The 14,146-nt window shown below is 37.3% G+C and overlaps 1 protein-coding gene across 1 annotated transcript; it reads right to left on the bottom strand.

The window, feature by feature from the left end:
- Positions 1-742: 742 nt before the first annotated feature.
- Positions 743-13,383, bottom strand: NTS (neurotensin). Its single transcript, XM_064702027.1, has 4 exons — positions 13,087-13,383; positions 8,976-9,037; positions 2,635-2,859; positions 743-1,115 (listed from the first exon to the last, which is right to left on the bottom strand). Exons 1-4 carry the CDS (start codon positions 13,145-13,147, stop codon positions 969-971), a joined length of 495 nt encoding a protein of 164 aa, XP_064558097.1. The 5' UTR covers positions 13,148-13,383; the 3' UTR covers positions 743-968.
- Between the last annotated feature and the right edge of the window lie 763 nt (positions 13,384-14,146).

The following is a 14,146-nucleotide window of genomic DNA, read 5'->3' as shown; positions in this document are numbered from 1 at the left end:
GTCTGAGCATCCAGGCTTCACAGGTCTTGGACTACCCCTCACTTTTCATGGTTGTTGTGGGCCCCAGTCCATTCAGACTTTTCCTCCAAACTGGAACCCAGAATCATTGATATCCCAAATCTCGTGCACACATCACAAACACGGAACTGGAAAATGTGTAACTTTCAGGCAACAGTTGATTCCTCATGGCTTGGAAACGTTTTTTCCCATGCTGTGACCCTCCCTCTCTGTTAGCTTCCAAGACTGTTTTCAACTCTGAAACTTCCTGTTTTATACAAATTTGTGGAAGGAGGGAAAGGAAATGCCTTTTAATAGTAATTTTAAGATGTTCTATTTTCAATTAATCTTTCAAACACTTCACCAAATTTCTTCTTGTTTTTTGTTTTTCCTGAGCATTCACAGATTAGAACTCAAAAATTCAAAATTCACTTAAAAGCAAGCTATTTAAAATATTCATTTTGAAATTGCCATTTAATAGTTTATCCTTGTCTTCCTTAAACCTATTCCTAATAAATTAAACTAGTCAAAACATAAAATACTGTGGCACTTCTTACTACTATATTATTCTAGAATTTTGGGAACGTTTACATGTTTGAGGTGTTGCATTAGAAGCTGTAAGGTTCTCAGTAGGATTTATGGACAATATCAGTTTACTTGGTGTTAAGTTGGTGTGCTTTATAAAACTCGAAAAGACTACAAGATTGTTTGAAAGCATGTTGAAATCTCAGTTTTGTACAATACATCATGCTTAAAAACTAGTTTTATTTGCAAATAATTGTATTAGTCCAATTATCTCAAGTAGGAAAAATCCACAATCAAGAAACAGCAATTGCAAAAAAGACACAGCTATGTTATCATCTTGATTTTCCAGAGTATATTTTCACACAAGTATGATTTTAGATTTAGATAAGATAACCATAATGCACAGTTACCTATGAACTAAATATACATTGTTTTCTTCTGCTGCATCAGTAATATGAACTTCTCTTGAGTATGTATGGTCTTCTAGCTTTGTTCACATGTAGCTGCCGTTTCAGAATATAGGGATTTTTTCTCTTCATGATTTCTTTTTCTTGGCTTGAGTTCTCCAGATCAAAAGCATCTTGCTGTAGTAACTGTAGGATGCAAGAGGAGACACACTGTTATCTACTTTTTTTTTGGTAATGAAGATTATAATCTCCTCCAAATTTTAATAAAATATTAACATATTAAATTAACATATAAAATATTAACATATTTTATTGCCACCAATACAATCTGTAGCTGCAGCAATAATTAATTGAAGAAATATATAAAACTCAAGACAGAAAACTAAAAACAGGCTAAAGATGAGCTGAGCCCTACAGAAGAGATTTTTAAATTCTACTTCAACAGATTAGATAACTGGTTTTGACTACAGAGGAAAGCTGGTTTATCCTCCTCAGACCAAAACTCAAACAGACTGAAAGTTTTCTAATGACTATCGCTCTGTTATCACATGTTTAGGTTAAACACCTACATGCACTGCTTGCTGGTTTCATCAGTTGAGAAATATTTTATTCTATAATTTCCTGCAAAGCAGGAAACTGTGACTAAGACATATGGGTTATTGCATATTTGGTTCTAGGGCAGTTCCTTTCCAGCAATAAATGCACTGAAGAAGAGCATCTTCAGAAAACTCTGGTTCTCAAAGAGGTTGCAGTCCTTTGCATGGACCACCCCAGCTAACATGAGGATTGGGAATATAAAGAGCTTTGACAGCAAAGCAAAACAAAACAAACAAAATCCCAAACAAACAAACAAACCAACAAACAAAACCAAAACCAACCAAAAAATATCTGGATTCATCTAGACTGTACATGAACCTGAGATAGATGAAGAAATTTGCTTTACTGGAAAGTGGGTAGTGACACTGAGTTATCTTTTTTCACTACACAAAGCAGCTTTTAGTGTAATATCTAACAATGCAAGTGGATTGTGCCTAGTGTGCTTCTGTTTAGTCACTGTAATCACTGTACTAAACTAAATATCAGAAATGGACTATAAACAATCACTGTTTAAGAGCAGCAATGTTCATACAATCACAATGTCAACTTGCAGGGCCCTCTTTAGGTGTAGGGAAACCAAAAGCCAGAGTAGTAACCTTGTTGCCAGTTTCCTAGCAATGATAAGAAAACCAGAGTACCTAGTAAAATGGTATGTACACATGGGCATGTATCCCTGCATTTTGAATTCATTTTGCCTTAGGGTCCTCAAACAGAAACACAGGGTGCATTTATTTATGCGATAGATCTATAATAACCTCATGTCTGTTAGGCAGATATTAATTATGTTTTCTGGCGTAGTGATGACTTTCATATGTTTGTTTGGTTACCTGAAATGGCTACAAAGAGTGGAAAAAGTACATAGTTAAGAAAAGTTCTCATTTATCCATGGGTTTTTGTAAGAAACATACACTCAGGTCATCAGAAACTGTACTAATTCACTGCTCATACTGAAAGAGGCATATTAGAGGTACTAGAGAATATAAAAAGGGAAGGAAAGCTCGGACAATGTGATGGAGGTCACATGGATATGGATTTTACAACATCACTACAAACAGAGTCTGAGAGTTTAACAGCAGTAGAAATATGCATTTGTGATGGTTTGTGTTACCTCCCAGTGCTGAAAAGCTCTGCTGTGGCAAACTTTTTGGAGTTGATATACTGTCAGCATTGCTTCCAAGCTGAAGCCATCCAGAGCAGCAGGGAACTGTCTTCCTGGAACCAGATCCTCCTCATCTACCTCTACTGTTTCCCCCATTTGGTTGTTTATGTTGTTGACAAGATTGCAGACATTTAGCAGGGTCACCTTCCAGTAAGGAAGTTTTGCTCTGTTAATCTGAAAATAAAGACACCCACCATTTAATGTATTTTGGGTTTTTTGTATCCATGTGCTACATTCAAACGTTTTGTTAGAAACAAGTTTATGTTTCTGAAGTGCTTTTCATCTGGTCAACTTTTAGACAATAATTAGAGTGCAGAACTTAGGACAACTCATTTATTACACATGCCAAGTCTGCTTCCTTGCAGCCTTGCCCCCCAGGTAGATATAGATGATGAAAAAGCTCAACTGCTACCAAACCAGAATGGCAGCATTTCATAGTCATTCTGCACAGGTGCAAACAAAAACACAGATGGAAATTAATATAATATAAATTCACAGGTGTAAATAAGGATAATGAATCAAACCCACTGGATAAATTCCCAGCTCAGGAATCCAAGCTGGATGCCTGTGGTTAACTAGACACTCCTCCCTAGTTCAGCACAAATACCAGCCATCCCAAAATTCCCTGAGAAAAGGAATGGAGGCCCTGATTCAGGACAAGCTGTCTGATGAGTCTGGGTCTAAAGTTACAGAATCTGTAAGCCCCAGGAGTTTTGGATGCTGGAAAGTGAAGAGCCTGGGAGATGCTAATTGAAGATCTATAGGCTTAAGGAGATAGAGCAAAGACAAAACATAGCTGTGAAAACAAAGTATTCCTGATTTGGTAACTGGACTGAAAAACTGAGACCAACTGTATTTATGTGGCCCAACATGAACCTGTTATAAAAAGATAGAAAAAAAGGAAATTTCACCATGGTTTGTCTCAAATTTTGCTTTTTCCAGTATATTGCATTATGTATGAGCTCTTAAACCATTTTAAAGAAATGTTGATAAGCATGATTTTTACTTTTCTACTGGTATTGTTTTTTCCAAGCAGTTGCAGCAGCAGTCTTCCATTTTGATTATCAATAGCAAAAATGTAAGTTTAAAACTTAATTCCTATCTCATTTACTGCTTTTCATTATTTTGCCATTTTTTTCATTCTCCCACTACTAATTATTTCTTCTGCAATGTATTCCTTTCAGTGCTGAGCATAGAATTGAGTTTCCTTCAACTAGAACTGGTGACATAGCAATCTCCAACCAAAAGCCACATAGCAAATTCCTAGTTATTCCTTGCAAGAACTTCCTTGCTATGCACATTAGGATTAGACCTTACCTATGAACTGAAATGTAGTTGCTTCCTTTCCTGTATGCATGAAGTTAAATACAGGTATGACACTAACACAGGCATTGCCTTACACACATACCTGTAGCACTGATTAAGCGTGGATGCAGTGTTTACTTGGCTGAACATCAGGTAATCACAGAACCTGTTTCTTTAGGGATCCTTTCTAACAAAGGGGCCTTGTGTGCAAGATTTATGTATATTCATCACACTTGACAATTTTTTGAAGGAAAAGAAAGTTCAGAGAAATGAGGAAGAAACAAGAAAATTTGCCATCACTTTTAGCATTAGTTACAAAAAGTTTTCTTTTGTCCATGATCATTACTCCAACATAGATCTGAGAAATATATGCCCATCAAAATAAGAATTATTTAGCCTTTTAATAAAACTGCTGTGCATTCTCAGATTCCTGACAACATTAAACAAAAAAAAGATTATTTTGTTTTGAGGCTAAGAAATCAAATCTGAAATCTTATTTGGAAGCCTGTAATTGGTACTGTACTCTTTACTTTGAGCTCATTTGTTTTCTCATTGAAGTACCCTAGTTAGTCTATCAAATTTCTTAAAAAGATGTGACAGTTTCAAGATAAAATTATTCTCTTTGCAGAATATCTAATTTTTTCAACAGAAGTTAAACTAGGGAAAAGATCAAATACCCAAGGCAATTTCAAAATTTTCTTTGGTCTGTTTTAATATATTTTTGAAATATAAAAGTATGGGGCTTTCCATGACAAATGAGGAGGCTTCTCCAGTTCACTGCTCTCTCCTGGGTATGCAAAAGACATGTGAGCCAGCACTGCAACAGCTAAATTGCAATGGAGCATAGAATCTAGAGGTAGTGCTATGTGAGCAGAAATCTCAGTGAGATTTCTGAGTTGAGAACCAAAAATATTCCAGTGGATAGAAACAGAAGAGTAAAGGATAGGGTAATTTTTCATGCCTTCTTGCATAATTTATAGAATCTTTTTGATCTAAAGTTACTACTTGATGTCATTCTGCACATCTATGTATAAAGGAACTTTCCTCTGTGTATTAGTAAAGTACTTATATAGCAGATTTGTTTAGGTGAAAATTGTCTTAGCTCCTACCTATGAGATGAGGAGAAAACGAATTTGCAGTGCTGTATTCAAGCTTCTAATTAATATTTCATTTGTTACAGGAGTCTCATTCCTATTAATGCCATGAATATATCCCCTCAAAAAAAAGTATTTTTACTTGGCTCCTGCTTCTGACCTACTGCTACCGTTAACAATTCAGTCAGAGTGAATTTTGGGTTATTTTAATTGAATGTGAAGTTTTCCAGCTCATGTCCAGTCACCAAACAAGGCAGTCATGTTATTTTTCTGCTCCACTATCACATCAAGCATTAAAATCAGACCACTTTGCTTTTCTGGATTATGGAAAATTACTGAGGCTGTTATCCTAAAGGTATATGTAAAAAAACAGTCTAAGATGATGATAATCCAAATTTTCAGATTCATTTATAATATGGGATAAATTTTATATATTATATATTTATATGTATTTTCCACACAGATCTAAGCAATATCAAGTACAGTAGCTCAACAAATGGTTTGGAAAACACCCACACAATAAAACAAAGAACCCTTATCTGCCAAGGAAGAACAAATTATTTTAAGAGTAACTTGAAAAATATCTGGGAATAATCTGAAGAAAGAAAGGAAATTGAAGTATGAACAAGAATTTAAAAAGTATATGAATACTGAAGTGAATATGATGTATGCATTTCCACTGTTGAACATGCTTGGAAATAAGAATCAGATATATAATTTCTCCCACTTCATGGATCTTGAAAGAGAATTTAAGATCATCTAAGAAACTGAAATAAGTGTATTTCCTTCTTTAACACGAGGCTTGTCCTATGCAAGATACAAGAGATTTCCAAGTTACAATTTATATGGTATTTTATTTCCATATCTGATTGAATGATACCCCTGATAGTTTGCCTAAGATACTTCTTTTGTTACAATCGATACATACATCCCAAATGCTATTTTTCATTAGGGAAAATTATACCTGCTTTTTACATTCTTGTCTTTATCTAGTAAAAGCAGATAAAAAGCAAATTCATTACAAAGTAAAAATCCCTAGTTAGTGTAGGATCTCTATGGTTCTTTTTCATGATAGCAGTTGAATTTTGTTCAGATTGTAACCATAGAAATAATATACTTAATCAGATATATATGAATTCTGTTAAAGAAGAAGTTATTCCATGGGGCATATTATTGCCTGTAAACCTAATTAATTTTTATGCAATGACTGAGTCAGGAAGTCACTAACTCCTAGATAGCTGTAGGTTCCTCCTACTTCTAGACAGCTCTTTAGACAAGGAGGCTAAACTCTCCGGGAAAAGGCACTCATAAATAGGCATCCTACAACAACGAAAACTCAGTGGGTCCATTAATTCAGATGTATTCTCCAAGGAATACTTTCATTTCACTTTTTTCCTTCCCCTCAAAATAACATAGTGTGAATCTTTTTGAGTTCAAAAAAGATTCTTTGTGCAACTAGTGGTTTCCAGCAAGCATTTAGGAAGCTAGAAACAGTTATCTCTTTGGTATGAATAGAGCTTTTTTATTTAAAACAAAAGAGAGACAGGCGATATCTGTCCACATATTTTGACAGGTCAGGTTTTGTTCTTTTACCTGACCTTCCCAATGGCTTTATGGATTTTATCTTAGGAAAAAGACAGAGTATTTTAAGCATTTGTTTGATCCTTGTATCTTGGTTCAGATGTAACAGCAGGGAAAGGTGACAAACTGTATTAAGAGCTGAAGACAGATTGCAATAAGCATGAACTAATTCTTTAAGGATGGAGAGTGATTCAGCATATAGGTGACTTTAAGAGCAACTTGAAAAGGGGCAGCAGGCACTGGACAACAGTCTGTGAAGTTAAAGGCATAAGGCAATTCTTCCCATAATACTGAATATTGCAAAAGGTGTGTTTAAGCCCTGGTTGCAGTTTTGATACTATAGTCCACAAGTGCCTACTTAGGTAGATTTTTGTTCTATCAAATACTAAACCCACAAGTGATAATCCCTTTTGATGCACTTTTAGATCTCAGCTTTCATAAACAGTAATTATTTTCCCATCTTAATACTGTTTAAATTGTTAGGATTTCCTTTGCTGGTTACCAAGTAAGTGTCAAATACAGTCTGTGCAATTGAGCAGTAATTGCCCTCAAATGGAGCCAGATCTCAGGTACCACCCAAGGCAGGTATTACACATACTGTCTTCAAATTTGTCTATCACACCAGAACCATAATTTGTTGTAACAAGGGTTAAAATCTGGCAGTGGACAACAGAAAAAAAGTAATTTCAGTAATTAATGGGATTGTGATATTAATCTTGTAGAAGACTTGATACACAGTTTTTAGTGTTTCTACTATGTCTTGCTTTGATGTCAAGAGACAACATAAATTCAACTAATGAACTTTAGATGGTGATTTAAGGCAGTATAATGCAGAAGTAAAGCAATGAAAGCAATGTCTCCAACATGAATCTACTGCTTCTGTCAACTTCAAGTGTCAGTTGACTGTGGTAAATACCCTGAGGGAGGTCAACAGCAAGCTACATAACATCAAAAAACGTAAGAATATTATGGCAAACATTGTGACACTATTAACTGGTGCAATATATTTGTGCATTTGGAGTCACCTGAGCTTGTGTTCTGTAGTGAGAGGGAGGAAAAGATGGAAATCATGTTCACAGATCCACTAAACTCAGTAGCAGAAATACCAATAGCTGCAGGGTTTTTTTCCAGGGCATCATATGCTTTGCCACAGAGCAAAAAATCTATTTTTGTCGGCCTCTTACACTTAAATACGTTTCAGAAAAGGAGAAGTTATTAAATCTTTCAGAACCTTGGAAAAGTGAGTGGCCAACAGGTTTATTTCTAATCTAAGGCTGACTTTCATGCCAGTAAAGAACACTGAGATCTAAGAACTGCCAGACCAGTTAAAGAAAATGTATTTTCTGGCTTTATACTTATATTCTATCAAATAATCCTGTAAAAAAGGCCACATATACTGAAATGCAATATATGCAGAAGTCATCCTGGCAGGTTTTGTCTTTAACCTTCAACTAGTCATTGGCTTATGTAAATTTCATTTTTGGAGGAGAAATTTTTCATTTCCCATTTTATTTTCCATTACATTTAAATAACAACTTAAACTTTATTGGAATAACAAATTGAAATATTCACCTTAAACCCATAGCATTTGTTTCAGAGTTTGTTCTTTGTATGTTGTTGAAGATATATCAGACACATACGTTTCTTAGATCATTTATGGAAATTAATTGTGTTGAGAAAGTGTCTATCAGCCTGTCCAATACATACATGCAACACTATCTGCTTCACCCTGTCAATATGAGGTTTTCACTGAATTTTTTTATATTCATATTAAATAACATAACCATTATTCACAGTCTGGAAACCTGTCAAGGAAATGCCATTTACAAAGTTAGTATTTTCACAGTCATGCCCCCATGTTCCTGTACTGGCACTATGATCAAAATCCTAAACCAAAATTGGCATATGTATTAACTGGTTTTGCTTTATGATTGTCCTAATTTTATATGCATATAGGAAGGGTTCTGCATAAAAATAGCACTTACAGATTTGACTCAAGGTTAATTTAGCTTTCATCGGGCATAATCTTATTGGAAACACATTTCCTCACATAAATTTACATCTCTGTACATAACACAGTTTTGACAGTTTAATGAAAGTACCAGTGTTGCAGCTGAGGAACATGTTTAGTGTGTCACATCAACACCTTTATATTCCCTTTGAACTGGAGAAAATCTTGCACCAAAGTAAAACCTAACACTGAACTTTTATGTCTAGACCATAGGTTATTACTTTGTGCAAAGACTTTTGGGTTTGTAATGAGAATTCATTTGCTCCCTCCCTGTCAGGTAAAGGAAGAAAAATAATTACCTTTGATGTGTACATATTGGTCAATAAATCTGCTTCTAATGCTTTCATTTCCTCTTCTGAATCTGGGAATAAACCAGAAACATGTGTTTATTATTTGATCATAAATCATGGACATTTCAATTCAGTATACAGAACTTAGATATTTAAAGGGTTTTTAAAAATAAACAGCAAACACAAACACCAGTGACCTAGAGGGACTGTCGCGAGTCTTCAGTTAACAGCAACATTATATAAAAATAAATACTCAACAAATTTTTAAAGCACGATCAAGCTTATTGAACTGAATGGAACTGTTCATTAATCTCAGCTTCATAGCAAAAAGGCTCATTAAACTGCAATTCCTTCGGTATTAAAAACCTGCAATATTCTTCATTATTTTCATAATAAATATTTGTAACATTTACTTACTTCAAAAAAAAATTGAGTATTTTTTCAAATAAGATTTATTTAAGCAGTAATTATTTATGTAAATTGCAGTTTGATTACTTGATTAATAATCAACATTCTTTATTATTAATTAAGAATACTTAATTAAATTAATGATATTTTTACTGACATGAGGGAACTGAGCTTGACCAGTTTATGACAGAATGTATCATAAACTCTTGATAATGTATATACAAAAAAGAAAGTATTCTGACTGGAAGTCTATGGATTTTCTGTACTGATTTAATCGACTTTTGATAGCTCAGCAGACTTGCAAGACTTATGAGTTGATAAATAGGGTAAAAATTGCTGTGGAAAGAGAACAAAAAACAGACACAAAAAACAGACACATTTCTGTACACAGCATCACAAGATGAAGATGAAAATCACAATGAAGATCTGGTGCCTTGTTTGCAGCAATCACAGCTCAAAGAGAAAAAATGTAACGAATCAGTTAAGCCTTTAGGTGAAATACAGTTCCACATAGCTTTTACCTTTCCTGGAATAGCAACAGTCCAAAACCAAACAATGCACTAATATTTCAAACCATACTCAACCAAAATAAATACCATATTCATATAGGTAATATCTCACTTTCAATAATCAATGCTGCTGGCAAGTAAGACCCTACCACTGAATATGGGGATAGATTCTGCCCATGCCTTCATTTCAGGGATCTTCACCATGCCGTGTCACTGCCTTTCACAGAACAGGAGACTGTAAGGGACCACAAGAATGTGCTAATGTGCCACAGGTTTCTATCAGCACAGAAGCCACTCATTACAATGTTCTTAAAAATCAGCCATATTCAATCTCAATAAATATCACATTTAATATCACTTTGTTTCTTCTTTAGGAAGATCTCCTAAATATCAGTGCTTACTCAGTTGCTTCTGATTTCAAGTCTAATTTATTTCTAATTAGAAATGCATCCATGGTTTGCAAATAAATTCCTACACTATAAATAATACCTTTCTATTTGCAGTATTTACCCATCATGTATTTATTGAGAGGAATCATTGCCCTTCCAAGCTTAGTGTTTTCGGGCGTCCTTACAAGATTAGCAAACAAGTGCAAGATCACTGTGTCCTTTTGGTCAAAAACCATCACTCTGGAAATCCCATAAATGCTTCATTGAAAGGCTATTCCCAGATTTATTGGACTCTCACCTATTCTCCTTCCTTGCAAAAGCCTTGTATTCCCAAACTCACCAGAGCAGCCCTCTTCTGTCCCTGATGTGTTCTCAAGAGAGAACAGCATAGCACAGTTTGGTTCAGCAACCTCAATACTTAATCACCCTTATGCTTACTATTAGCTACAGAGGGCAGCTGTCTTACATGTCTTTCGGTTTTGTTTGTCTTTTGTGGCTGAAAAACCCCAAAAACCAGGTTAGATAACAAGAGAGTCTTTTATTCCTCAGATTTCCAACAGTTGTGCTTTTCTTAAAAAGGATCTTCTAACAGGAATTTCTATTATTTCCTAAGCCACTGCATTTTGTATTGTTGCACTGCTTCTTATTCCTATTATTTAGGTCATCAAAAACTTCCACGTGTCCCACATATCCCCTTCCTCTGCAGGGATGCTCCTGCTCACCTTTGCATTACCAACACAATAGATTCATTCATTATTTTTAGCATCAAAGCGATTGCATTTAAGTGACTTGCTGTAATACTGATCTACAACTAGTCTTATTCAATGTTTAAAATTTTCATATTAAATAGGACTAGCTGTAGACCAGTCAGCAAGTCTCTAGCCACTGATCTCCAACCTAATGCCTTTCAGCCCCTTCAGCAGGAATAGCAGTCAGTTTTGCCAGCTTTACCATTAGCCAAAGTTCTGCTAGCAGCACACGATCATCTCAGCTGAATTTCTATCAAGGATAGCATCTCCTGTGAGCAGGTGGGCACACACAATGACAGCATCATAATTTGTGGGCTCCTGGATCACACCAGGTGAGAACAATAAAAGGATTTGTGCCTGGTGAGCACCTTTGTTTCTCTAAAGGATGGAAGGTAGCTTCCACACATCATCTGGAAGATAGCTGCAGGCATAAAAGATGGGAAGGAAGGTATTAAGAAGCATTTGGATTGGAAAAAAAGAAATCTAGAGGACATTATTTAGGAGCCAAATTCCTTGAGTGAAGAATAAAGCAAGGCTTGGAGGGAGAAAAGGAAACATGTTCACGTAATTCCAGAGTCAAAAAAAGAGATGGATGAGGAGCAACAGCATAAAAAGAACAGACTCTCAGAGAGCAATGTATAAAAAGCCTGGTTACACATTAGTGTTAAAATCAGAGAGAAATTCACACAGTTTGATGTATTCTTAACTCCACTGACAAGAAAAATAGTTTCTACTCATATATTCACATTTTAAAGGAATAATTACATTCTACAGGTATATACTAACATCTGAGGGCAAACATTTTCAAAAAATTAATTTTTTTTAATAGTATAACTGTCCATATTAGTTACAGATAATTTGAGCCCCATCACACAAGCTTCTCTGTGTCATTTCTCATTTACAAATAATCCCAAATTTTCAAGCAAATAAACCATTGTGTCAGTTCCCCACACAGTTTGGCTTCTGGGGCATTTTTTATGAACCCATTTTAGTTCCCACTTAATTTATTTTTACTTTAGTAGTCTTTCATTAAGGCTCTTTAACGAGTTGAATTTGAAACTGCTTCACTGAAAATACTAGTGAGGAACCTGTCTAAAAACCTTAGAAATATATGGGAAGAAAAAAATGTTAAGCTTTGTCACTGAGATCATGCATTCTCTATAATATACAGAACAATTATATTTAAACTGTAATAAAATACAGGTATCATATGGTTTACATTTTTCTTCTGCAGGGGAATACAAACTGTAAACTTCCATCTAGAGTGAGAATTAGGAATTCTGAGTCCCTCTGAACACTAAAGTTGAAAAATAAAGTTACCTGTAAATTTACCCCGTAATTTAGTGGAGTTAAAAATCAATTTTCAAGTTAGTTCAGATTGGATTTTGCAGGCTATTCTGCTGCATATATATGTGCATACACCTGTTTAACTATCACCATAGCTATTTGGTCATAAACTTTAGATATAAATGGCAGATGCTTAAGATGTGTCATTTTTCAAAGAAGCAAGAAATGCATTTTAATATATTGTCCTCCTTTTGATCTTTTTAAAGCTCTTGGAGAAGAGATGCATTTACATCAACCTTCTTACTGTGTGATCTGCCTGTGCTTCAGAGAGGTTTTTTTTGTAATAATTTCAGATTTGTTGTTAGCAACTTTTTCTCCAGATAATAAAATTATATTTCTCTTTCTAAAAAGCAACTGAAGGGCATACATATTCATGTTGATTTGGATTACAGCAGCTATTCATGAGCTGCAGAAATAACAATTTGTATCTTAATTTGGAAATACATGACATTCAATGAAACACAGCACAGCCAAGCAGATGGTCTGCACTGATTTGTACTTCCAATGACTAGTCTACACTAATTGCCGCGGTACGGATGCTGCGAGGAGGAATGGAGAAAGTTAGAGGAGTGGTGTAAAAGAGCAGTGATGCTGGCCAGAGCCCGTTATCAGAGGCGGCTCCCGGGGGCAGCGGGCGGACAGAAGCGCCTTCCTTCCCCTCCCGGCCGCCAGTCCCGCTCACGGCCGCGGCTCCGGGCCGGGCGGAGCGGGCACTTACCCGAGCAGAGGCTGCAGGAGGCCAGGGCCAGCAGCACCACGCACACCAGCTGCACTCTCATCCTTGTCGCGCCGCCCTCTAGAAAGTAAAGTCCATAAATCCTAGGGAGAGACAGAGAGAGAGAGGGACAGAGACAGAGAGACAGAGACAGACAGAGCCCCGCCGCTCCTCGCCCTCCGCACGCGTGCTGACGGGCGGCTGCAGGCACCAGACGGGGGACCCAGACCCTTCCCCAACTATATAAGCCGCGGGGTGATGTCACGGCGGTACCGCCATCGCCTCCTGACGAAGCTCCCTCCCTCCCTCCCTCCCTGTTCGCCCCGTCCCGCTGCCCCCTCCCCGCCGCTCCGCGCCCGCTGACGCCACTCGCCGCCTGACGCACTCGGAGCCCCGCGGGGCGCGCAGCGAGCCCCCGCACCCACGGCGCCCGCCGCGGCTTCTCCCGAAAGGGAGCTCTCCTGGGATTTTTTATTATTGTCGTTATTATTTCCAAAAAAAGTTTCCGCAGGTGCTCCGTCCCCCGGCGCGGGGCCAGGCGTGGGGAGCGGCCGCGCCGCCGTCTTCGTGCGGTTGACGCCCTTTTTCTTTCATCTCTATAAACCTTTCCCTACAGCAAGGGAAAGAAGCGCGCACCCGTGACGGCAGGGATGTTAAACCGGGGATGGGCAGGAATGCCTGACATGGGGCACGGCAGGGATATAACCCTGGCCGTGGGTAGGAGCGTTGCATCGGGCACGGGTAGCAGGAAAAAGAGGGGAAGAAACAAAAAGGGAAGTCTGAATGTGTGAGAGATGGAGCAAGATAACAGGAAAAGCTACTTGATAGAGTGCTTCATAGATGCGCAAAAAATTGAGACCCGACCAGGCGAGACTCCCTATTACTTCTGAAGAGCGCTTGCCACAGCCACCCGCTGCGGTTTCAAGAGAGCGAGCGTTCCTCAGAGACATATCTCTCGGGATGTACTTTTCCCTGCTGATTTTTCCACTAGGTTTCCTTCCTCAGCGCCTATCACGGGGCAGGCTCCGTGCCGGCACCGCGAGGTCGGGGGGCGCAGGACGCG

This window comes from Zonotrichia leucophrys, chromosome 1A (assembly GCF_028769735.1).
Source record: "Zonotrichia leucophrys gambelii isolate GWCS_2022_RI chromosome 1A, RI_Zleu_2.0, whole genome shotgun sequence".
Taxonomy (NCBI): domain Eukaryota; kingdom Metazoa; phylum Chordata; class Aves; order Passeriformes; family Passerellidae; genus Zonotrichia; species Zonotrichia leucophrys.
This window is presented reverse-complemented; position numbering and strand designations above follow the sequence as displayed.

Coding starts and splice junctions, on each gene's coding strand:
- NTS (XM_064702027.1), bottom strand. CDS start 13,147: ATGAGAGTGCAGCTGGTGTGCGTGGTGCTGCTGGCCCTGGCCTCCTGC. Junction 2,860..8,975: donor CCAATATGTACACATCAAAG/GTAATTATTTTT, acceptor CTTTATTTTCAG/ATTAACAGAGCAAAACTTCC. Junction 1,116..2,634: donor GAGCTTTTCAGCACTGGGAG/GTAACACAAACC, acceptor TGCATCCTACAG/TTACTACAGCAAGATGCTTT.